At 41.3% G+C, this 27037-nt stretch overlaps 2 protein-coding genes across 2 annotated transcripts; both read left to right on the top strand.

The window, feature by feature from the left end:
* Positions 1–525: 525 nt before the first annotated feature.
* Fabp4 (fatty acid binding protein 4) lies at positions 526–4570 on the top strand. Its single transcript, XM_075971496.1, has 4 exons — positions 526–684; positions 2994–3166; positions 3784–3885; positions 4345–4570. Exons 1-4 carry the CDS (start codon positions 612–614, stop codon positions 4393–4395), a joined length of 399 nt encoding a protein of 132 aa, XP_075827611.1. The 5' UTR covers positions 526–611; the 3' UTR covers positions 4396–4570.
* An 8039-nt stretch (positions 4571–12609) lies between these two features.
* Positions 12610–16342, top strand: Fabp9 (fatty acid binding protein 9). The gene is made up of 4 exons (XM_075971497.1): positions 12610–12682; positions 15254–15426; positions 16025–16126; positions 16292–16342. The coding sequence occupies exons 1-4, from the start codon at positions 12610–12612 to the stop codon at positions 16340–16342; spliced, it is 399 nt and encodes a 132-aa protein (XP_075827612.1).
* Positions 16343–27037: the final 10695 nt, after the last annotated feature.

Below are 27037 nucleotides of genomic sequence, written 5' to 3'. Positions count from 1 at the left end.
CAAAGTAAAAAGCCGCTTTAGTAATATATGTCACTTAACGTACCGCGACTATTTCAACATTATTTCACTATTTATTTTGCTATAATCCCTGAAACAACACTGTCTCAACAAAAGAGCCATTAAGATTAAGAATCTCTCAGGCAGGCTTTTTGTCCTCAAATTCAGAACTCTAAGCACATAACTGTGGTATCAGTAAAATTGAAACTCAACACAAGAGGGTCAAAGTGTGTCCCAAGGTAATTGTCCTCCTCAATGAGGTAAATTACATATGGAATAATAGGGGGAAGTTCAGTGCACTGAGCATTTAACAGCCAAAACAGGAACGTTTAAAATACGCTGTTCCTGGTTAAAAATAATTGTACTCCAAGTCCAGTGATCATTGCCAGGGAGAAGCAAAGTTGAGAAATTTCTATTAAAAACATGACTCAGAGGAAAAAATACAGGGGCTAGTAACGAAGGAAATGATCTGGGATCACCCCCATTGGTCACTGCTGCGGTCACATGGTCGGGACATCTTTAAAAGGGAGTTATTTGGACTCAAGAGGATCACAGCACCTTCCCCTCCTGCGGCCTCTGTCTCACCTGAAAGAGAGATCTCCAAAGTCCACAGAATGTGTGACGCCTTTGTGGGAACCTGGAAGCTGGTCTCCAGCGAAAACTTCGACGATTACATGAAAGAAGTGGGTGAGTACGGTGGGGTCTGGGGGTTCCCTGAGGAGGGGAGAGGGCTGGGAGCTGGCTCTGAGCTGGCAACAGTTGCTGAGGGAAATGCTGGTTTCTGCTTGGAGTCTGCAGAAGGTACAAGAAAGAGCGTGTTGTGGAAGCCTCCTGAAGGAGGCTTGAGCCTAGGGTGTCCTGCTGAGGAACCAGCAGGGAGGGAATTCTTAGTGATCCGTAGAATGACAAGGTGTTGCCTTCATTGCCACCCTTGTGTCTCTCTGATTCACTTGGCTCTTGGTCCATTTTTAACATCTCCTTTTACACAAAAATTTCACAATAGCTTTGAAACGAAAATACACTTTTTGTGTGGCATGGAGTAATTTGTGCTTTAAAAGGAGGCCATGATATTGCCCTTCTTAGAAAACATGTTGAAAAATACATTTTAGGAAATTTTTTTCTGTCTCAATGTCAAGGTAGTCAAAAGCTTGACTTTAAGAAAGACTTTTCTTGGGGGTTACACATTCACTGGTTTGGGATGATGCGGGATGTCAGAGAGCTAGTGACTAATTGGAAGGGGAGCTTGTCAAGTGAGACACATGCAGAGCGCACCTTTCCCGTAGCAGCACAGGTTCAGAATGATTTGTCTTCTGTCCCCACTGCTCATGTGCTGCTGTGTTCAGGCTTACCCAGCACCACAGGCAGCAGTACAGTGGCCAGCAGCCGGTGATGCACTTTCCCATGAGTTTCTGCCCTGAGCCCTTCTCTCTGGGCCTTCAGAAGTCAGATCCCATACCACAGAGTGTCTTCATTAGGACAGGACCCCCTAGATTTTCAAAGGCTTACCCTTTTCCTAAGTTACACAGTGGAACCTTTAGGTTATCTGTCAATTCAGTTCTCTTGTTTGCAGATAAGAAGAATGTCAGGAATTTCAGCATGACTGATCTTTTGGCATGTCGGCTAGATACCAGTCAGTATGCTAATTACTAGGTACTGACCCAGAAACACCAGGTTTGGACCACTTTTAGCTATCGACTTTTTGAAACGAATATTTAGTACTTGTGATATTCATATCTAAGTTATAATAACAACACTTTAAATTGAGAAAGACTCATAATTAAAGGCAGTAAGGTATTTCTTGAATGGAATTGGCAGCTGTAATTGTGGCACAGTGGGCAGGTATTGCCTTCTGCCGTCAAATAAAATCAAAAAGAAACAAGTGAAGCGGGCAGCTTTTCACAGGCTCCGCCCCTCTGGAATCGCCATCCTCACCGCATCCCTTCCCCGCATGGGCTGACTGTGGCAGAGTGAGGATTCAAGGGGGAAATACATCTCTTTCTCACAATGGCTACTTTTTAGACAGAGAACCAAGTTGCAGGCTCTGTCTGCACCACTTGTGGGGCGTTACTCTCTCAGGTCAGCCTTAATTCTACCCTGCGCTCACTTCTAGCTTAAGCATTTGTGTTGGAAAAGTTAGCCAGGCTGTGGTGTAGGAGTTCTGTGTAGCCCGGGCAGAGAGAGGAAGTTATTAGCGTTCATCTAAGGCTGTAAGTCGCTCACCCTCTGCAGGAAAGTATTTCCCTCGTTGAAATAAACAAGGTTTGAGTGACTGAGACGCAAAATGCTAGTTCCCAAACTGTTCTGAATGGCGGAATTCTGATTTCTTAAGTTCAAAAGATTTACTGAGCTTCCCTTTAATTTTTCTTCCACATTTTGGGAGTGGTATTGGCACTCTAAAATGGCATGGTATGTAGGAACCATTTTTCCTTTTAGAGAAATTAACCAGAGATCTTCATTTCATGAGGGAGTGATGTGGGAAGGAAGCCTAGAAAATTAGTCTCAGCGACACATGCTGAGAAAATTGGATTCTGTACATCAAAATAGATGAACCTTTAACCCGCTCCCTCTACATCAGGCCTGGTCTCTGACTTTAAGAGTTATTTTAATTACAGCTTTTTATATTTAAGAAAGTATGAAATAGTCAAGCGGTCTCAATCATAAACACAAATAGAGATAGATACATACACATATATTATTGCCACATTTTTACAAGTATGTTATAGATATGCCGGCATATATAGAAAACACGTACACTTCGAGGTATGAAGATTAAATCTCTTTATAGATTATGCTGAAGTCAATGATGAGTCTCCTGAAGCCGAGAAGGGGAGAAGCTAAGAGTAAATCTGAGGGATCACTCCTGAGAGTGTCCTTTTTGACTAGGAGCAGCACACTTAGCTGCATAGCTTGTTTTAAAGGAGCCTCATGGAATCTGGCGTCTGTTTCTTCATGGACACAAATGTGTAAGCTTGACATGTTTTCTGTCCTAACTCCAGGCGTGGGCTTTGCCACCAGGAAAGTGGCCGGCATGGCCAAGCCCAACATGATCATCAGCGTCAACGGAGATGTGATCACCATCCGGTCAGAGAGCACTTTCAAAAACACCGAGATTTCCTTCAAACTGGGCCAGGAATTTGAAGAAATCACCGCAGATGACAGGAAAGTGAAGGTGAGGACCGGTGGAGCTGGTGCAGGGTGAGGACCTGGCTTTGGATGCTATGACCTATAACCGCGATTTCAAGACAATGGGCAGGCGGAAAGCTTCCCCTCTGAGCTCCCATACCTACACGGTTGCCCTCAGAATGAGGATGACACGTTACTAAGTTTCCTGATGTTAAAAATGATTAACATTTTGTGTGTCTATGAAGTAAGTTAGAGCAATAAAACTTTAGAGGAAGTTTATAAAAGAATCAAAGCCACTCTAACGCCACCACGTCCACATACACTTTGCCATCTAGCTCCTTTCCCAAGATAGTCTCTTTTTTCAAATTATAATTTTATGTTCTATGTGTTCTATTTCTGTTCAAAATATGTACGTTGATATACATATACATGTAAGTTCTATATTATTGTTTTTAAGACATCTTCTTTCCCTCCTTCCTTTGTCCTTCTCTCCCTTCCTGCCTCCCTCCCTCCCTCTCTCTCTTTTTCCTTTTCTTGTTGGACTATATTCTTGTCATTTCGAGTAAGGGCCTCAGGATATTCCTCTGAGCCAAGATTCTATGTTCTCGATCTTACTTTTGGCATTCAGACGCAAACTGCTTTCTCCTTTCCCTGTGTCTGCAGAGCCTCATCACCCTAGAGAACGGGGCCCTGGTGCAGGTGCAGAAATGGGACGGGAAGTCCACCACCATAAAGAGGAAGCGAGAGGACGACAAGCTGGTGGTGGTGAGTACCCTGCATCCGGGCCTCAGGACCCTCACTCTGCTTTAGCAAACCCACCCGATTGATTAGGACAAAAGGTTCATTTGCAGTATTTGTTTATTTGGAGCTTAGGGTGGAATCTGGGCTCTGCCCCTCTGGGCTTCTCCTCCCAGCATGGTTTCCCCTGCTTCTCTCTGGTGTCACAAGCTTGCTCATGCAACACCCTCACCCGAGTGTGTTCTGTGCTTCTGCTGATAGTACCCACTTACCATGGGGATTTTCCAGCTCCCTGAGAGAAAGACCTGCATCATCTTGGTCTTTGCATCATCCTAATGTAGTCTACTCGGGGATGGATGTGCAATACAAACACAGAATTCTAAAACATGTATTTTTGTTGAATATTATTTGCTTTCCAACACCGAGAAATAAAAACATTTGCACATGGTTGTCAGTTTCTGACCATGGATTTGTGCCTGTGTCTAGGAATGCGTCATGAAAGGCGTCACTTCTACCAGAACGTATGAAAGGGCGTGAGCCAAGGGGAGTGGCCCTGGACTGAAATTTGCATCGAGCTCTACAATACTTGGTTGGATGCATTGTTTTTAAAAAGATTATTTCCCACTAATTAGCAAGCAACTAATTTTCCCGGAAGCTAAATGTTATTGAATATGGTTGTCTTGATTAAATAAAACCTTTTTAGATTTAGAAAGTGGTGCAATGATATTTTTATTGTGTGTCTAATTTTATTGTGTGTCTACACATAATTCAGTGAAGAAAATAGAAGAGCTGCATTATTATCTTGGTTCTGATAAAGGTAATAAGATCTTTCATAATTTTGCATGGTAGAAAAGTCAGTGTCCATGAAATGTCCCAGATAAGAGAAAGTATATAGGAACCAAGACTGAGTATTAAGCCCTGCTTCAACATACCTAAGTTAGAAGCTATCTGCCCAAGACCAGGGGTAATTTTAAACACAGCGCAATTATCCACATCCGTGTGATTCAAGCATGCACATTCATATCCGCCCTGTCCTGGGGCATGTGACTCGGCAGTGCTGTAGAAAAGCACTTTGGTCTCCGTGTGTGTGTGTGTGTGTGTGTGTGTGTGTGTGTGTGTGTGTAATAAGGGGGAGAAAGAGAGAGAGAGAGAGAGAGAGAGAGAGAGAGAGAGAGAGAGAGAGAGAGAGAGGTTCTTATTACGTAGCCCAGACTGGTCTTGAACTGCGGTTTTCCTGCCTCAGCCTCTGATGTTCTGCAGTTATAGGTATGGACCAGCATGCTCAGCTAGTGTAAAATTCCCAGTCTAAAACAGATGATTCAGTCAGTCTTTCATTACTTTAACAAAACTTTGAGGCTGTTTGCTTTAAAAAGAATAAATTGGCAGGTGGTGTTGACATATGCCGTTAATACCAGTACTCCAGAGACAGAGACAGGAGAAATCTCTGAGTTTGAGGCCAGCATGGTCTACAAAGGGAGTTCCAGGATAGCCAGGACTGTTACACAGAAAAACACTGTCTCAAAAAACCAAAGAAAAAAAAAGTTTCCTTAGCTGGAGGCTGAAAGGTCAAGCTTGTGCAGCCCTGAGAGTCAGCTCTGACCGAACGGTAGGTGTTATCATGGGAAGTGATAAGGGAGAGGGGCATCTCCCGATACACAGCAGGGAGGAGCCATTCTTGCCATGGACAACAACTTGTTCTTGTGGGATCTAGCAGGATCCACTAATCCCATGAGAGGACTTTCCACACACATTCTCATCCACACTGACCTAACAACCTTTCAGTAAGCCCTACCCTTTGATGCTCCCAGTATCTTAACACACTGTGCTGAGCATGCAGATTCCAGTACTATAGCCTTCAGGGAACAAAGCACATCCAGTCATAGCAACACGCTGTGCCTAGCAGCAGTGCAGAAGCCATGCCAGGCATCCCATAATGTTCATGCTAGGCAAGTATGACATGCTAGTTCATAAACAAATATGCAATATGTTCAGTGGCTTCAAACATTTATGCTTATTATCACCAACCATTTTACTCAAATGCAAACCTCTATGGAGTCACTATATCTAAAACATTTGTGCACACACAGGCATAACAGCAGTGAGCTTTGAAATGTATGCATATGCACATGCAATAGCAGGGAAGCTTAGTGCTCATACAAATATAAAACGGGTTTAAAACATTTTTGTACACACAAAGACAACCGTCGGGTTTCTCAGGAAGTGTATGTGTGCAGATGTGTGCAAGTATTTATGTGTGTTGCATGCATGAAGCACCTCTACATTGAGGTTTTGAACATATAGAGTAAAACTTCTAAGTCACAAGGTTTATATTCTAACAAAACAAAACTCCATTTGAGCGTACAGCTCAGGGATAGTGAGGGATATGCTGAGTGACAAGGCAGACACAAAAAGCAAGTGTAGCATCTTCCTTCTGTCTCATCTACAGATGTTAAAGGAAAGTCATCCTGGGGTGTGGAACAGAGATTATTTAGGGTAAGGCGGAAGTGTGTATTGAACCAGAGCACACTATACAAATATCTTCAAGTATCACACTACCTCACACTGACCTCACCCAATACGTATAATTTAATACATGTTAACAAAAATTGAGAAGTATTAAATCTATACTGTTATCATTGTGATGTCTTCTTTAGAACATAGTTCCAAAGCTGTTCGTTTTCTTCCCACCCATTGTGTGCGTAACACCGTGGGTTAGAGGGACCACAGAAGACATTAGGTTCATTGTCAGAGAATATTTTTTAATCAAAAAAATAGTGAGGCCCACAATTTGGGTTCACTAGAGCTGTGTAGGGTTGTTTAGAATAGTCTTAATAAATATTGGCAAACCTGTAGTGATTTCATTCATATTTTAATAAATAAAGCTTGCCTGAAGATCAGAGAGTAAACAGCCCCACTGGTCAATCTTACAGACCAGGTAGTGACGACACACACCTTTAATCCCAGTAGCCACACTAGTTTGCCATAGAAACTGGGCAGTGGTGATGCACACCTTTAATCCCAGCCCTAGAGAGGAATATAAGATGGAAGCAGACAGCTTTCAGACACAATCTCAGCTGAGGAGTCTTGGGAGCAGGATGGGCATTTCGAACTGAGGTAGAGGAAGAGCCAGGGGCTGCCTGTTTTGCTTTTTTGACCTTCAGGTTGAACCCCAATATCTGTCTCTGAGTTTTTATTAAACACTCTACACAAATCAGTATTTATTCATTAAGTATAATAATCACCAGTTTGCCAGTATTTGTTAAGAGCAAATGCTGGTGTCCGGCCCCTTGCTCTGATCACCAGAATGATCTGATCGGAGGAGCCGTTGTTTCCATGGAGACATGGAAGCTGAGGCTCAGAGCACTGATTACCAGAATGACCTGATGGGAGGGGCCCTTGTTTCCATGGAGACCTGGAAGCTGAGGCTCAGAGCACTAAGACAAAGGGGGAAGGGGTGTAGGATTCTGAAGTTCAGCAGTTATCCTGGCAGGAAGTAGGTCTGGAGGCCATGTGTGGTACCAGAACCTAATGAGACAGAGTTCCAGGGGATAAATTCAATCCTTGCAATGTTTGAGAAGGCACAATGGAAAGCACATGATAAACTAAGGTTAATATTGATAGGTTTCAGCTCTTAACACAAAAGCAGAACAATTAATGTATAATCAACGTGTGTTAATAACATTGTGCATTCTGATGTTGATATCACTGGTTAGATGCCCTCTTTACAGTCTACAGCCATTCGTCTTCTGGGTGTCTGCTCCACAAGTAACACCTTGATGGAGAGAGGTCAGAGAAACAAGGCAGGTACTACTCTTCAGGCCTTGGGAGTCCAATGGGCCCAAATCTTTGGAGCACACATCCTGAAGGAGCTGAGATGAACCATAGTATTTTGTTTTGCAAATACTGTGAACTTATTTTTCTTTTTTTAAAACCATATTCTCTCTCTCTCTCTCTCTCTCTCTCTCTCTCTCTCTCTCTCTCTCTCTCTCTGTGTGTGTGTGTGTGTGTGTGTGAACATTTTTACTGAAGCACATATACCACAGTGTGTGTGTAGGTCAGAGAACAACTTGCAAGAATCAGTTTTCATTTTCATCATGTGGGCCCCAGGGATTGAACTCAGGTCATCATGTTTGGCAACAATCGCTGTTACCCACTTAGACATTTCTCAGCCCCTGGAAGTGTGTTTGGATTAATGATCACAGAGGTCATACACAGAGGCCAGCAGTCACACACACAGAGACACACACACACCTCACTGTTGTAGCCCTGTCTTCTTAGACTGAAGAAATCCAAGGTATTAAAAGTTCCATTAAATGCAGGATGTTTACATGGCCAGCTCTTCTCCATTGCATCTTTCTGTTCTCCCCCTTCAGGAACCAGTCCGAAAGACTAAGACATTCAGAAGAAATCTTAAGGAAGAATGGAATTGGGGAGACACAGTAAAGGATTTAAAAACCTAGAGCTCAGATAAGATCTGGGGCAACTGTTGATCTTACTTCTATCTGAGAGGAAATATCGTTCTTAGAACCCAAAGGTAGTTTAAGCTATAACTGTAGACAAAGTTTTCCTGTCCTAGGAGCTGCTTCCAAATTACCACACAGAGACTTACATTAATTGTAAATGTTTGGCCAATAGCTCAGGCATATTACTAACTTGCTCTTACATTTTTTTTGTAGTTCTAAATACATCCTTTTATTTCAGTGCATTTGACTTTAAACAGGTACATTATCGCTCTGCTTCCTTTACCAAGGTTTCAGACAATCTAAACGACTGCACATCCCATTCCTTTCTTTCTTTTTTTAATTTTATTTTTATTTATTTATTTATTAAAGATTTCTGTCTCTTCCCCGCCACCGCCTCCCATTTCCCTCCCCCTCCCCCAATCAACTTGCTCTTACATTTTAAGTTAAGCAATATTCCTCTTATATGCTCTGCAACCAAGGTTGTGCCTTTATTAGCATGGCATGTTCATCTCCTGGCGACTCTTCTGACTCTGCCTTTCTTTAGCCCATCATTCTCAGTTTGACTTTCCTGCCTGACTTTATCCTGTTCAGCTATTGGCCAGTCAGCTTTTTTATAAATCCAATCCTAGTAACATATATTCACATAATGTACAGAAGGATTATTCCACAGAATAGAACAATAACTGGACACTTCTACACACTACACCAGGAGATCTGGAGATGGACATTATGAAAATTCACAGCTGAATATCACTGCAAATCTTGACAGACACACATTAAAATTTTAATACATCTATGTGTAGAGTTGAATAGGAATCTAACCCAAAGTAAAGAAGGTAAATAAACACAAAGGCGGAGATGCCAAGTGTCAGTGTTAAGTCGTTGATTGGACATCTATTAGACACAACTGAAGAGTCAGCATTTTCTAAGATCTTACTGCAACTTGATTACCATAGTTAGTACAACACTAGATTTGAATATCCAATTTCCAACATCAACCACAATAAAAATCCCAGGACTTGCAAAGAAATGGAAAAAGTCTACTTAAAGACTGAAGATGATTTTTTAGCTATAAGCCACTGCAAAATCATTTTCAGTCTTAGCAGAAATTTTAGATTTCTGAATCCTGAATCATGCTGAAGCTTCAGAATCTACTGAAGTTATTGAATGCATTTTGCATTATGAGACAGCCATGAGCTTTTGGAAATCAGGGCTAAAAGTTTTGATTTGACTTTTAAATGTCCTCCAGAGGCTCATGTTTTGAATGTTTGCTTCGCAGCTTTTTGAGAGGCTGTGTAATTTCAGAAAGCACTTTCTGACTGGCAGAAGCAGGCAACTGGGTATGGCTCTGTGAACCGTTCACCTAACTTCCAAGTTCTTGTCATGTATTATTTGCTTCCTGGCCAACTGATATGTGATGGGCCACTGCTCTGGACGCCCACCATTGTGAGGTTACCAGGCTGATCCACTCCCCTACCCCCCGTGGACTAAAAGTTCTGTGATTGAAAGTCCAAATAAACCACTCCTTGCTTAAGTTGTGTCTGTGTGGTATTGTGGCCCTAACAATGCAAACTAAGTACCACTCTATGCAGGGAGGACCAGAGCGAAAGGATTATCATAGTTCCAGGGAAACACCATGTTCCCACATTCTTTAGTTCCTGCTGACACTAATCGGAAGTGCTAGTTAAAAAAAGAGAGAGCTGTTTATCTCTTTTGTCACTCATTTGTGTACAATGTCGTTTACAGCAGGCGCTGTTTTAGGAATATAGAAAGTAGTGTCTCTCTTGATTCACTTTTACAGCAGCATGCAGATGCCCAGCAGAAATGCAATGCTATAAGCTGCATCCTGTAATACATTTCATTCTAAGATCTAAATGTATGCTATAATAGGTACTGAATAGCTCTGAACCAGACTGTCACATGCTGGAGTTGGGTCGCTGACAGTGGGTGGAGTGTGCATGAAATCACCTACTCAGCATACAAGTAATTGGCTGCATCCACATGAACCATTTAATGAAGTTATTGACACAAAGATTTGTCAATAGTAAAAGGCTTAATCACCAAGTGACAAATATCAGGCACGAGACTGATAACTGACAACGACACTCGTGTAACAGATTGGTCGTTGCTCTGTTTTTGAGTTTGTATCACGATGGGTACAGCAGTGTAATATCACAGAAGCAATCAAAGTGTGCAGAGCAAGACTCGAGACCATTCTACCACCCCCTTCCTTCCATGAGTGGGGAACCCTACAGGCGGTAGAATTTGACTTTCCCTTTTGTTCTATGGGCCAACTGAGTTCTAAAAGGGACCACAATATTCACTTCTGGGTCAACCTCAGAATAACAAGGACAGTTGCCCACCACTCCCTGGTCCCTTCCAGTGCAGGGAGAATGGTTGGAAGCAGTGAGGCAGGCCTGGCAGCTCGCTCTGTATCTAAACGCTGAAGCTGAGAACACAGTCTCCCGTTAAGGCCCTTATCACCAGCATGATCTCTCCTGACCCCTTCTAGTGCTCTGGTTCCAGCCTCTGCTCTCTCCAGACAGCTCAGTGACTCTTCAAGTCATAGCAACATAACATTCCCCACTTCTTTATATCTCCTCTTCAAAAGCAGTTCTGTCTCCCACCTAAGTTGTCATTGCTCCCTGGTGCTCAAACAGCAATATCTTGCTTGCTTTGTATGAAAAGAGATGGCTTTACATACAAAGATAAATATACATTTCTCAGAGTCAAAAAGCTATTTGACATAGCACAGATAAAAATATCGGTACTCATTTTCTGGTTTCTGGCCATCTAAATTTTCAGTTCTCTGATGCAGTTGAAGGGCGGAGCAGGAACATCAATCCACTTGATCCAATGTGTGAATTGGGTCTCTGACCTACTTCAGTTGCTTGGAGAGCAGAACACGAAACAAGAAGGAATTACATAGAGGTTTAATTCACCTGTGTCCTTTTTACTTTTTAGAATGTAGATGTCAGGGCGTTGGTGGCGCACGCCTTTAATCCCAGTACTTGGGAGGCAGAGGCAGGCGGATCTCTGTGAGTTCGAGACCAGCCTGGTCTACAAGAGCTAGTTCCAGGACAGGCTCCAAAACTCAAGAACAATCGCAGTGGGTTTTTGATCCTACTGCACGTACTGGCTTTGGGGGAGCCTAGGCAGTTTGGATGCTCACCTTAGGAGACCTGGATAGAGGTGGGCGGTCCTTGAGCTTCCCACAGGTCAGGGAACCCTGATTGCTCTTCGAGCAGATGAGGGAGGGTGACTTGATCGGGGGAGGGGGAGGGAAATGGGAGGCGGTTGCGGAGAGGAGACAGAAATCCTTAATAAATAAATAAATTTAAAAAAAAAAAGAATGTAGATGTCAGACATAACCCTACCAACCCCCCAAAAAAACTTCCCAAAATTTACCTGCACCATCTCAAATGGCATCTTTTAATATAAAAATGAGTTTGCAAACTAGCCATGATGAAGCATGTCTGTAATCATTCCTAGACATTGGAAGACTGAGGCAGGAGCATTGCTAAGGCCAGCCTGGGATACCTAGGAAGACCCTGTCTCAGAAAGAGTGATAGACAGAGGGAGAGAGAGAGGCAGAGAGGGAGACTTTAAGGCTTAAATCACAAAGCTCTGCTCAACAATAATTGGCATCTTCTTTGTGGTCCTCAGCTATCCTTGATTGACAACAACGATACTGTTAATGACACCTTAGACTTCACTCCAAGCAACTGTAGGTGTGTTAAGTTACATTAACAATATCAATGCATCAACCCTGCAAGCAAAGGAAGGGAGGATGTTCTTCTAATGAAGGGGAGGCTTGGACACTATGACTTGCACAAACAAACAAAAAAAACCAGCTGAGGCAGACCAAGTGGAGATGTCCTTGTTTAGGGCAGGAAAACATGGAATCAGTGTTCGTCAGACATTTGCCGGAGGTTCCCTCAGGGTAAGTCAGCATTAGTGTTGAGAGATTGGTCTCCATTGACAGTTGTCTCCATTCGGCAGGAAAGATCTATTGGGTGACTCCTGAGTGTAAATCTCTTTGCTGGAGTTAAAAGGGGTTGACCTGTATTAAGTTCTGCTGGTTAGGTTTCTGTCTTTTAATTTGAAGGTAAACACAATGAGTCAAAGGCTGGTGCCTGGAATCTCGGCTCCTGGCATCCCATTGGTCACTTCAGGAAGGCCACGTGATGAAGATGTTCTTTAAAATAAGCTGCTGGAGACATAGAGGTGCCCACACTGCCTTGGCTGCCGGTTGTGAGTGCCTCATCCTCCCAGAAAGCTTCCCACGATGATTGAGCCCTTCTTGGGAACCTGGAAGCTGGTCTCCAGCGAAAACTTCGAGGATTACATGAGAGAACTGGGTGAGAGACACCATCATGGTATTCAGGGATTTGTGACAAGAGATTTTGGTGTCGGGGCTTACTTTGTACCTCACAAAAATATTTTCTATGATTTTCTTTCTTGTGACTATAGGTTATACTCATATGAGATGTTTAAAATTCCATTTATTATTAATAGTTGTTTTTCTTATAATAAATAATTAGCATTTAAAAATTCTAACTGTGCTCACAGTTCTCTCAGTTTATAGTCCATATATGTCCCAGCAGGCCCCGGTATGAAGTCATCGTGCAGATCTCCGGGCAGAGTGTCTCTCTGGCTGGCTCGTTTCATTGAGCAGCTTTCATTCAACCCCAAACTGATGCTAAAGAATCATTGTAATATGGCTGTAGATTGAATTCGTTTGGGCTTTACTTTAGTTATAAATTTAGAAGCATTGTAGCAACAAATAACATCGAGAGTCTGTTTTTTCTCGAGTGTTCATGCATGTGTGAGTGATATTCAATACATGGTTTTGAAGGTTTTCTTCTTGAGAGGAGAACTAGAACAGTTTTTCCTTACTGGCTGACTGTCTCCCATATTCTGCCTCTCAGAGGGGGGCCTGCCTGACCTTTGTCTGTACTTCAAGCTCTGGAGTCAAACATGAGTTATAATGAGTTGTGTCTATCACAGCTACACCTTTCTATGAATTCTGGAAGAACAACAGTTAATTCATTTTTCATAATTAATAGCAACCTCTTTTATAAATAAGCCATATAGAAAACAGAAGATTTCTTCACTTTTTACATTTTGCCTACAATGACCAATGGATATTTAGCAGTATTAATAACATATGTACTCTTTCTAAGCACCAAAAAAACAATGCTTTATCCCCTCAATAAGTTAACATGCTTAAAATATAATACCTGTTCATCTTCCACAGACAGTATTAACTTCTCAGAAGTAATAAAGAAATTTCCCTACCTCTTCATGGGTTTATAGACATATTTGTTTTGGATAAAAATTTGAAGGCAAATAAGAAACTTGGAAATGGATATGGCAGTGGGTAACTACAATCCCAGCTGTCACAGGCTATAACAGGAAGACAGAAGGTCCAAGGCCAGTCTGATAACATAGAAAGTCCTGTATGAAAATATAATATAATATAAATCTAATATACTAACATACTAAATATGGGTTATATGTAATATTATATAACTATTTTTGTCTATATTTGTATATCCATATTTCTGTATGTAACATGCATCTATTTATACATAAATATAGACATAAGAATAGACAGATATGGGAGAGTAATGGGTGGGAACTTGGGCTTATACCAGAATAACCCTTGTATTGACTTGGTGCCAGGTTAAGCCTGGAACAAGGTCTTACTCTGTTTTGTGGCCCTTCTAAGACCTCTCAAGTTCTCTTCCAATGCAAGCGTGAGGAGGGCTTGAGGCACCCTCAGCTTACTATGGAGAAAGCTGTGGAATGTTGAGGTGGAAGCCCAGGCTTTGGCCACCTTCTCACAGCCCACACATCTGTTCTCCTACACCGAGGCACACGTCAATAGTCTGAACACACATCTGTTCTCCTACACCGAGGCACACGTCAATAGTCTGAACACACATCTGTTCTCCTACACCAAGGCACACGTCAATAGTCTGAACACGCATCTGTTCTCCTACACCAAGGCACACGTCAATAGTCTGAACACACATCTGTTCTCCTACACCGAGGCACACATCAATAGTCTGAACACACATCTGTTCTCCTACACCGAGGCACACATCAATAGTCTGAACACACATCTGTTCTCCTACACCGAGGCACACGTCAGTAGTCTGAACAGGCAGTAGATTTCAATATGTGTTCAGAGAGATGAGTCAGTTTCTGTCTGCCTACTGCAAAAGTCATATTTGACAATTTAAAGTCCCCAATCTGAGCAGCAGGGCCAGGATTTGCGCCATGTCCTTCCCATACTGTCTTTGCAAGTTTCCACAAGGTAAAATACAAGCATTTGCTCCCCTAAAAGTCATCCAGCAAACATGCATTTCATATTAAGCACCAATGTTTGAGAAAATGAGTTTAGCTTTTCAAAATGGCAGAATGACTAGCAGCACCACGGAAGGACCTGGCTTAATCTAGAGACTAGTGACAACATCAAATAAGACACTGTGGTTGGAAATGGTGGCACACACCTACAAGTCCAGGACTCAAAGCAAGAACAGCAGGATCTTGAGGTGAAGGCCAGCCAGTGCTATGTAATGAGACTCAATTTCAAAAGAAATAAGGCTGGGCCGGGCGGTGGTGGCGCACGCCTGTAATCCCAGCACTAGGGAGGCAGAGGCAGGCGGATCTCTGTGAGTTCGAGACCAGCCTGGTCTACAAGAGCTAATTCCAGGACAGGCTCCAAAACCACAGAGAAACCTTGTCTCGAAAAAACCAAAAAAAAAAAAAAAGAAAAAAAAAAAAAAAAGAAATAAGGCTGTACACCAGTCAAGCTTTCAGTGAGGGAGGATGCGTTCTTTAAGAGCGGGTGTTCATGATGGTGGTCGTACATCTTCCTGAATGTGTGAATGTTTCTTTGTCTATCTTTCTTTGTCTCTCAGGAGTGGATTTTGCAGCCCGGAATGTGGCAGGTTTAGTAAAGCCAACTGTTAATATAAGTCTCAATGGGGAAAAGATTAACATCCGAACAGAAAGCTCTTTCCAGAACACGGAGATCTCCTTCAAACTGGGGGAACAGTTTGATGAAACCACTGCAGACATTCGGCAAGTGAAGGTGAGTTGGAGTTAAGTCTTCCTGTGCTCAACCTCTGTGGAAACATGTGGTTGGTAGGGTTCATTCAACAGGCTGACTTATTGCTAAGTCTGGTTGGGCTGGTTTGAATCTGTGCATACGAAAAGTCAACCCTTTGCTAGTTATTCAGACTGCTTAATGGAGTAAAATGTTCCTATTAGTCTTTCTGATGCTGTGGTTTGAGATAAGGTCTTATTATATAGCCTAAGCTGACTGCAACTTAGAATTCTCCTGCTCTTGGCCCTTGAGTGTTAGGGTTACAGATGTGTACCACTTTGTACTGCAATCTGCACTCACTCCTCCTCTTCCCCCGACTTGTTTGTTATTGTATGAAAGGTCATATAGACTAGAACAATTATTAAGATCAAAAGGTCAAATAGCTTGGAAATTCTAGTCTATGAGAACATGAATTTAGTTATCTAAAGTTGAAACTTCTACATTGACTTATAAATCCTAACAGGAACCAAGGTGAGCATTATGCAGAACAGAATTTCAGACATGAAGTTAAACTGTAGATATCTACTGCTGGGATAGGTGGAAAGTAGTGAACAACTCCTAATCACTTCCTATGCATTTATAGAGCATCGTAACATTAGAAGGTGGGTCAATGATCCAGGTCCAAAAATGGCTGGGCAAGGAGACAACAATCAAAAGAAAAATCGTGGAGGGGAAAATGGTAGTGGTGAGTGTTCCCCAAGTTTACATTTTTACAATACTGTTTTGAATGCATGTCAATCAAGCTACTTAACCTCCTTTGTAGCCTGAATTGAGGGCTTGGTCCGCGGAAAGAGGAAAGGTTGGGTCTGACCTGTCAACAGTCATCACTAACACATCTCTCTGCTTCTAGGAGTGCACCATGAACAACGTTGTCTGTACTAGGACCTATGAGAAAGCATGAAGGAAGAGATGACATCGGCAAGAACTTGGCCACTGCAGAAAACTTGTTGCTGAAGAAAATCAGCCTTAGGGACAGTGACTTCAAAACATTTTCAGGATAAATTTCCCCCAATAAAAGCACTAACTGAAATGCAGTTTTCCAACTGTTTGATAATGAAGGTTATGGACAGCGTGAGTTTCTTTACTGTTGCTGTGGAGAACACTCTAACAGAAAGCCACATAGAGCGGGAAGGGCTGACATTAGCTCACAGTTCCAGTGGGGATACTGTTCTTTGTCTCAGCAGGAAAGGCATGGTAGCAGAGGTGTGAGGTCAGAAGGTAGTCAGAAAGTGGAGAGATCACCTTTCATCCCTACACAGGAAGGAAGGGTCAGGACAGGAAGTGGAGCCAGACTATAAACCTCAAAACTTGTCCATCATGATATACTTCCTCCAAAAAGCTCCTTCCCACAGCTTCCATAACCTTCCCAAATTGTATCATTATCTGGAAACCAAGTGCTCAGACATGTGACTCTTTAAGACTCACACTACCACAGGAAATCTGCAGAATTAGTAAGACAGGAAGTTCCTGTTAACATGGCTAGATCTAAAACCACCCAGGAGACAAATCTCTGAGCTTCTTGGTGAGGGAATTTCTAGATTGGATTTGCTGAGGTAGGAAGACCCATCCTAAATGTGGAGACCCCTCTCTGTGGCTGGGGTCCTGGGCTGAATGAAAAGGAGAAAGCAGGTTGAGCACCAGCCCACTCCTCTAGACTGTGACACAGTAGGATTGGCCACCTCAAGCCCAGCCTTCGTGACTTCCTGTCATGATGAACTGTAAGCAGGGAGAAAAACTTCCTTCATTTAATAAAAAGAAAGAGAGAGAGAGAGAGAGAGAGAGAGAGAGAGAGAGAGAGAGAGAGAAGAGAAGAGAAGAGAAGAGAAGAGAAGAGAAGAGAAGAGAAGAGAAGAGAAGAGAAGAGAAGAAAAGGTGAAAGCACTTACTTCTCTTGCCAAGGGCTCAGGTTCAATTCCCGGTACCCACAATGAGTGGCTCACAAATGATTCTTATAACACCCTTTTGGCCTCTACAGGCAAGTGCACACATGTGATGCACTTGAACACACTAAACACACACAGGCACACATGCATACATGTGCATAATAATCAAATAAATCTTGCACGTCACCTTGCACTGTGTACAGAAAAAAAAGCAATATTCACCCCAGTGAGTGATATACAAGCCATTGTTTATTCTCATGCCAAGAGAAGTTGAAACAGGAATGAGACCAGACTTTATAACCCATACAAAAAACAAGTTTTATTTTGAAATGTCTTTTTACACAGAATAGCAGTAATGAACCATTACATGAAAGACATGCTAAAATTTACAGGAAAACGAATCTTCTGGATAGCAACCATACTGATGCTACTGTTAGTGCTACCACCCAAGGAGAGCTCATCACATTTCTTCCTGTTGTACATCAGTATTTCATAAATCAAGGATGATGTTTCCAACATTTGTAACAGGTTTTTTCACATGCACATACCTACAATAATCATAAAAGGCATATTTTCCACTTGATGCACAAAGACAATGGACTATCCTCAAGACAGTAATCAAAAGTAGATGGAACATTGGGATAAAATAGCAGGTCACACTTACACATGCTCCTTTACATGTGCTTACAATCCAGGGAGACCATCTAGGGAGAAAATAAAGTTCATTGCTTTTGTAATTCTTACCCAGTCCCTGTGCCCTCCTCCCATGGCGGTGGTGTGGAGCGACCATCTGACCTGGACCAGCCTCAGCAGGGGACAGATCAGATATTGCCACCGAGATGTACAGAGAAGTGGTTGTGGGTTAAGGACCTGTCAGAGCCAGTCTTGCATTGTCATCTCCGGTCATTAATGGCTACGTGGGAGCCTTTGATAGGTGCCTCATCACTTCATTCTACGCCAAAGGGAAACGTTTCTCCTCCTCAGGGTTTTGGTCAGCATAAAGAAGGACAAAACTCGGCCAGCCCAAGCAGTCATCTCTCCTGCGTCTCATTCCCCGTGACAAGGCACATCTACGAAGAGCAGGAGGATGCCTCAGGGGACCAGTGGTGGCCAACTCAGCAGACAGTGCTTAGAGCACTGGCCGGAGGTAACCCAAAAGAAGTTTCCTGTGAAGAAAATGAAGATCTGGCTTACTCTGTAAAAAAGAACAGACTTCGGACACTGTCTATTAAAATAACTGTTCAACATGTATGTCACAAAGTAACAACATCAAAGTAATCTTTCTTGCTCTTCAAATCAATAAATATTTCACAAATGATGGAACTGAACCCAGCTCCCACCCATTTAGTAAGTCATAAACACAGATGAATGTTCCATCTACATTCAGGACCCCATTGTACATTTGACATTGGGAAGTGATATCACTTGCCAGTAGTGGTCTTCCATGTCTTTAATCCCAACACTCAGAGGCAGAGGTAGGTGGATCTCTGAGATCTTGAGGCCAGCCTGGCTTACATACTGAGTTACATACCAGCCAGAGCTACATAGTAAGACCGTGTGTTGTAATCAAATGAAAGAAAGAAAATGGAAAAAGAGTGGGGGGGGGGGGGGGAGAAGGGTTGGACGGAGCTTCCAGATGACCTGTATTCTATTCCCAACACCACATAGTGGCTCACAACCATCTGTAACTACAATTCCAAGGGGATTTGTTGCCTTCTTCTGGCATCCGTGGGGCACCAGGCATGCACGTGGTACACAGACACACTTACAGGCAAAACATCATGCACATAAAGATACAATAATAATAATAATAAAATTTAAAAAATGATATCAGGACCTAGGTATGTATTTATGTACACACACATATTTATATGTATATATGTGTGTGTATATATATATGTATGACTCAGTGGGTAAAAGTGTTTGCTTTTCAGGCATAAAAATTTGAGTTCAATCTTTAGAACCTACATAAAAATACTCGGTACACTGGGTTCCCTTGTAATGCCGGCACTGGGAAGGCAGAGACAGGTGGGTGGGTACCTGGGGTTCACTGGCTAGCCATCTTAACTTACTCAGTGAGTTCCAGGTCAGTGAGAGGCCTTCCTTAAACAACAAGAAATATGGAGAACTCCTGAGGAACAACACCTCAAGTTGTCCTTGGGCCTCCACAGTCACAGAGAGAGAGAGAGAGAGTATGTGCACACACACACGAGAGAGAAAGAGACAGGGGGAGGGGGGGGGAATATTATGTGAGGACTCTCTCTGTCCAAAAGTTTGAAGCCACTATGGCAGAGATGGTTTGCCATCCCCCAGAAATTGGGTATCTGTCTTTGGACATGGAGGGCCCTGAAGTCAACGGTCACGTGCGTGTTCTGCTCACTAGTCTAGATTGACTAGTTTTCAGCCCTCTGAAAGAATAAGACAGGGCTGGCTGAAAAAAAAAACCTCCTCAGATCTAATTTCAACTATTTACACTTGAAGGTCATATGCAAATTACACTTTAGCAGCCTTGAACTACCTAAGTTTCTGAAAAAAAATTCTAAGTTGTGATCAAGGAAATAAAGGAGAAAGCATGGGACATGACTAGGTAATAAAATCATATCTCTCTCTCTCTCTCTCTCTCTCTCTCTCTCTCTCTCTCTCTCTCTCTCTCTCTCTACACACACACACACACACACACACACACACACACACTCCCCAGTATGCTTTTTCAGTGAATTGTGTTAAACAAATTCTTTTCTTCTATCAGCACTGTGAAGGGCTGCATCCTAAAAATGTCTTCTGCAGCATTCTGTGTTGATCCCAGAAAGGTCAAGCTACTTGAATGTATTTGAAAATGCTAACATAACTTTTTCTCTAAGAGCAAAGACAGAGGAGGCAGCAGAGCTGTGGGAAGCCCAGTGGATGCTGGAATGACCAGGGAAGAGGTTGGAATGTAGAAGCCTTGAGTTTTACTCCTCTCCAGCAAGAGCCTTCAGTTCTCAGCTCTTCTAGTAGAAATAATGAAATGAGATCTTACACTTGCCTTTGGAGGAGATCCAGAGTGCATTAGATTCTGAAAAAGAACAAGCTAATTGCATCATTTGGAGGGTTCATAGCTTCTTCTCCCCTATTTTTATTACCACTCCATTAAGGAAAATTATTAGTTACCATTGCGATAAAATAAATTCAGTTATTACCATGGTAACCAAAAGACTAGGCACTGGTATCTGAGGAAGCTATAAGGTGTCATTTTGATTAAGAAAGCAATTTTAATCTCCGCATTCTTAGACTTATAAAGGTATTTATTTGAAGCATGAAAGAGGAAGATTGGACTATTTGGCCCCAAGGTGATGCCTCAGATTGACTGCTCTCTGAAGGGACCTAGAGAGCTCATAACACATCAGAGAAGTTAAATGCTTAGGACCGTGGAGACGATTCAGTGGGGACAGTGTGCCATGAGTTTGAGGACTTGAGTTTAAATCTCTGGAACCCACAGGAAAGCTGGACACTATAACATACATTTGTAACCCCAGAATTGCTGCAGCAAGGTACTAAGTAGAGACAAGAAAATGCCAGGAAGCTCCCTGGTCAGGGGCTCAAAGAAGGCAGGAAGTAAAAAGTGACACCCAAGACGGTCCTCTAAACTCAGCAAATGCTCCATAGCATCCCCCCCAGACATACACCCTTCACGCATCCTCAAAGACTTTTAAATGGAACTGTATCAAGCACCTGCTTATGTGGCCATGCTCGCCTTACTCCTCAGTGCGGTTCTCATAGCCTCCTCTCTGCTGACCGCCTTGGACAGTGACTGTCTATCACATGACCTGAGTGTTTATAGCTGTCCTCTTAATTAGAGTGTCTACTTAATTAGAGTGTCCACTTAATTAGAGTGTCTCACTAACACTTCCAACAAGGCTTTGCATTTAATAGTCCCTTAAATATACAAGCAGTATCACGGTTGTAAAATATGCCCTCCAGTGGAAAATTATAAACACTTCTGTCTGCTCATTTACCACTCAACGTTTATTCTATTTCTTTTTCAAAATGAGTGACTGTAACGCAGCTGAAAACCAGTTTGCAAGAGACATTTCCACTGCAAGTTTTACAAACAGGCCTCCCTCAATTATTTTCTTTGGGTCTTTTGGTGGTATTTTCAGTGTATGATTCTAAAACGTTACCTGTGTCAAGAATTAACATGAGTAATCAATTGTTGAGAGGAAAAGAATAAAGTCCCTGGCAATAGCAAAACTTTATTTACTCTCCTAAAATTTAATTCGTCGGAATGTATGCATCCACTTAAATGTGTTTCTGTTGCCTGTTCTTCACCTTCTCTATGGGCATTTTGTAATGAGTCTCTTAATGCCTTGAACTTGCTTCAGTTCAGGTTTCTCTCATTGGTTTTATTTGTAACTTTGATCCATACATTGGCCTCAGAATCTCATTTTGATTCAAGCACATCCGGTCAACGTTGGCAGTCAAATACAACTGATGATTTGCCTAGAAGAGATGATTTTCTTGTTATAAAATGGTATCACTGTTTTAAGTGTTCTGTCATGGCAGAATATATGTCTGGTTGTGAATCTTGAACTCCATCGTTATTCTTGTGCTTAACTCGGAGACCATTGAAATCCAAAGAGCTCTTCTCTCGTGTCCTGCCTGAATACAGGGCTTACCTCTGACAGGTGGTGTGAAAACCTTCACGCTGACTCTTGTACTTTCTTTTTTAATACCTTTTTTTACTAATGAATTCTCTGAGAATTTCAAACAACGTAGAGATCATATCTTTTTTTATTGTTTTTATTGCACTCCCCTCTTTCCTCCTCTTCTATTCTATCCCAAGGTCTCCATGCTCCCAATTTACTCAGGAGATCTTGTCCTTTTCTACTTCCCATGTAGATAAGATCCATGGATGCTTTCCTTAGGGTCCTTTTTGTTGTCTAGGTTCTCTGAGATTGTGAATTATGGGCTGATTTTTCCTTTGCTTTATGTCTAAAAGCCAATTATGAGTGAGTACATATTATATTTGTCTTTCTTGATTTGGGTTACCTCACTCAATATGATATTTTCTAGACCTATCCATTTGCCTGAAAATTTCAAGATGCCATTATTTTTTCCCTGCTGTGTAGCACTCCATTGATTAAATGCAAGATATCTTCTTTATCCATTCTTCAATCCAGGCGCATTTGGGTTGTTTTCAGGTTCTGGCTATGACAAACAATGCTGCTGTGAATATAGCTGAGCACACGTCCTTGTGGTATAATTGAGCATCTTTTGGGTATATACCAGTGGTATGACTGGGTCTTGAGGAAGGTTGTTTTTTAATTTTCTGAGAAATCACCATACTGATATCCAAAGTGACTGTACCAGTTTGCACTCCCACCAGCAATGCAGGAATGATTTCCTCTCCAGCATAAATTGTCATCAGTGTTTTTGATCTTGGCCATTCTTACAGGTGTCAGATGGAATCTCGGAGCTGTTTTGATTTGCATTTCTCTGATGGCTAAGGATGTTGAGCATTTCCTTAAGTGTCTTTCAGCCATTGTAGATTCATCTGTTGAGAGTTCTCTGTTTAGGAATGCACTCCATTTTTTATTGGATTATTTGTTCTTTTGATGATCAATTTCTTGAGTTCTTTGTATATTTTGGAGATCAGCCCTCTGTCCAGTGTGGGGTTAGTGAAGATTTTTTTCCATTCTGTAGGCTACTGTTTTGTCTTTTTGACCATGTCCTTTGCTTTTCAGTTTCAGGAAGTCCTATTTATTAATTGTTTCTCTCAGTGTCTGTGCTACTGGTGTTATATTTAAAAAATGGTCTCCTGTGCCAATGTATTCAAGTGTACTTCCCACTTTCTCTTCTATGAGGTTCAGTATGGTTGGCTTTATGTTGAGGTCTTTGATCCATTTGGACTTGAGTTTTTGTGGATCGATTTTCATTATTCTACATGTTGATATCCAGTTATGCCAGCACCATATGTTGAATATGCTTTCTTTTACCATTTTATACTTTTTGCTTCTTTGTCAAAAATCAGGTTTGGTGGGTGTGTGGATTGGTATCCAGGTCTTTGATTGGGTTTCATTGATCCTCCTGTTTGTTTTTATGCCAATGCCAGGCTGTTTTCAGTACTGTAGCTCTGTAGTAGAGTTTGAGTCAGAGATTATGATGCCTTCAGAAGATCCTTTATTATACAGGGTTTGTTTTGGCTATCCTTGGTGTTTTTACTTTTCAATATGAAGTTAAGTATTGTTCTTTTGAGGTCTGTGAAGAATTTTGCTGAGATTTTGATGGGCATTGCATTGAATCTGTAGATTGCTTTTGTTAAGTTTGACATTTTTACTATGTTAATTCTACCTATCCAAGAGCTTGGGAGATCTTTCCATTTTCTAGTGTCTTCTTCAATATCTTTCTTCAAAGATTTGAACTTACTGTAATACAGGTCTTCCACTTGTTTTATTAGAGTTACTCTAAGATATTTTATTTTATTTGTGGCTGTTGTGAAGGGCGATGATTCTCTGATTTCTTTCTCAGTCTATTTATCATCTGTGTAAAGGAGGGCTACTGATTTTTTCTGAGTTAATCTTGTATCCTGCTACATTACTGAAGGTGTTTATGAGTTGTACAAGTTCCTTGGTAGAATTTTTGGTGTCATAAGGTAAACTATCATGTCATCAGCAAATAGTGAAGTTTGACTTCTTTTTTGATTTATATCCCCTTCATCTCCTTTTGTTATCTCATTGCTATAACTAAAACTTAAGTACTATATTGAAGAGATATGGAGAGAGTGGACAACCTTGTCTTATTCCTGACTTCAATGGGATTGCTTTGAGTTTCTCTCCATTTTGTTTGATATTGGCTGTTGGGTTGTTGTATATTTCCTTTACTATGTTTAGGTATGTTCCTTGTATCCCTGCTCTCTCCAAGACCTTTATCATGAAGGGATGTTGTATTTTGTCAAAGACTTTTTCAGCATCCAATGAGATGATCATGTGTTGTTTTTTTTCAGTTTGTTTATATGGTGGATTCCATTGACAGATTTTGGTATGTTGAATCATCCCTGCATCTCTGAGATGAAGCCGACTTGATCATAGTGGGTGATTTTTCTGATGTGATCTTGGATTTGGTTTGCTAGTATTTCATTGAATATTTTTGAATTAATATTCATGTGTGAGGTTTGTTTGTAATTCTCTTTCTTAGCAATATTTTTGTGTGGTTTAGGTATCAGTGTAATTGTAGCTTCGTAAAAAGGGTTTGGCAATGTTCATTCTGTTTCTTTTGTGTGGAACAATTAGAGGAGTATTGGTATTAGTTCTTCTTTGAAAATCTTGAAGAATTCTGTACTGAAACCATCTGGTCTTGAGCTTTTGATATCTGTTTCTATTTCTTTGGCAGTTATTCATATATTTAATTTGCTTATCTGGTCTTCATTTAATTTTAGAAAACTATCCACTTCCGTTAAGTTTTCCATGTTTGTGGAGTATAGGTTTTTGAAATATGACCTGATGATTCTCTGAATTTCCACCATGTTTGTTGTTATGTCCCCATTTTCATTTCTGATATTGTTCATTTAGATATTCTGTCTCTGCCTTTTGGTTAGTTTGGATAAGGGTTTATCTATTTTGTTGATTTTTTTCAAAGAACCAAATATTTGTCTCATTGATTCTTTGTATTGCTTTCTTTGTTTCCATTTTGCTGAATTCCACTCTCGATTTGATTGTTTCCTGCTGTCTAGTTTTCCTCAGTGAGTTAGCTTCTTTTTGTTCTAGAATTTTCAGGTGTTCTGTTAACTCACTGGTATGGGATTTTTCCAGCTTCTTTATGTAGACATTTAGTGCAATGAATTTTCCTCTTAACACTGCTTTCATTGTGCCCCATAAATTTAGGTACATTTTGTGGTTATTTTCATTGAATTTTAGGAAGTCTTTATTTCTTCCTTTATTTCTTCCTTGACCCATTGGTGATCCAGTTGAGCATTGTTCAATTTCCATGTGTCTATGGGCTTTCTGAAATTAGTGTTGCTGTTAAATTCTAATTTTAAGTCATGATGATCTAGTAAGATACATGAGGTTATTCCAATTTTTTTGTATCTGTTGAGGTTTGCTTTGTGACCTAGTATGTGGTCAATTTTTGAGAAGGTTCTATGAGTTGCTGAGAAGAAGGTATTTTCTTTTCTGTTTGGATGGAATATTCTATAGATGTCTGTTAAGTCCATTTGAGTCATAACATCTGTTAGTTCCCTTATTTCTCTGTTCATTTGTTGTCTGACTGACCTGTCCAGTGGTGCGAGGGGAGTGATGAAGTTTCCCACTATTAGTGTGTGGGGTTTAATGTATGATTTAAGCTTTAGAAGTGTTTCTTTTACATATGAGGGTACCCTTGTTTTTGGAGCATAGATGTTCAGTATTGAGATTTTCTCTTGATGGATTTTTCTTGTGACTAATATGAAATGCCCTTCTTTGTGTCTTTTGATTGATTTTCATTTGAAGTCTATTTTGTTAGATATTAGGATAACTACACCCGCTTGCTTCTTAGGTTCATTTAATCAGAAAAATTTTCCCAACCCTTTACTCTGAGGTGATAAAAGAAATTTCATATTCGTTATATGAGTGCCCTTCACTGTTGCTGTTTAAGACAGAGTCTCACTGTGTATCCTAATGGCCTTGAATTTCCTGACTTAGCCTTCCACAATGCCTCTTTTCATCCTGGTTTGTTTCTATCCCAACACAGCAAACTTTCTCCACTTACACTGCCTTGGGTTTGGAAGTGGGTAGGCTAAGGAAATTTCCTTTTCACTGTTGTTTCCCTGCTGAATTTACCAGACACTGGCCATGGAAGATGCGGCCTGGCTTACTGTATGTGATACCTCGTTTCTCAGTCAGCTTGATGCCGAGCCACGTGGTTGCAATAGACAATTCAGCTATAGTACCGAGCCTTCAAAGCCAAGGATTCTATCTGTTAGAAGTGAAATGGTTGTGGAGTATTTAGTTCCAGAGTTGTGAGCACTGCTGACTTGTGTGCTGAAAATGTAAAATCCAGTGCTAATAGTTGTTACTCAACCAGAATTAATGTTAGTATAGAAAACCTGGTAGCAAGGCATGGGAGCCATGCAGCCATTACTGGGAACAAGACTTACATATGAACTAGATTGACATTTTCTCCCACTGGTCAACGACTTGGGTTCTGATATGTCACTTGGTTCACTTGATTGTCTGATATTGAAGGGGGGGGGGAGCGCGCAATAGAGAGCACTGCTAAACAGCCATGGCATATTAAGATCTCTGAATGTTAGTCAGGATCTGTGCACGTATGCGCATATGTGTATATGTGTGTATATGTGTATGTATGTGTGTGCGCATGTTGTTGTTGTTTTGTAGAATGGGGAGATACTAGTTCAGAATCTGAGTTTAGCACTGGGGAACAATGCTAACTTAAATCCAGACTTACAGTTTACTTTTGGGAATGAATTTCCTTGCTTCAAGATGCAGTTTTCCTTACTGTCAAGCTGGTCATTAACAGCAGTGTGTGTCTCTTGTGGTGCTGAGAGGATGAAATGAGGCTATCTGAACTAAGCACATTCCATGGGGGCCATTCAATACTAACCTCTCAGCATCCATTGACATTATTTTGTGGGAAATCATCTCTTTATATATCTCTAGATTTTTGTTAAATGTCTTAAATCCAAAGTTGTTATAGAAACTAAGAACTTATTGTCTCCAGGTTGGCTTTTTTAAAGGAGC

The sequence above is a fragment of the Microtus pennsylvanicus genome, chromosome 5, assembly GCF_037038515.1.
Source record: "Microtus pennsylvanicus isolate mMicPen1 chromosome 5, mMicPen1.hap1, whole genome shotgun sequence".
Taxonomy (NCBI): Eukaryota; Metazoa; Chordata; class Mammalia; order Rodentia; family Cricetidae; genus Microtus; species Microtus pennsylvanicus.
Note: the sequence above shows the minus strand (reverse complement) of the source record. Positions and strands in the feature narration are given on the sequence as shown.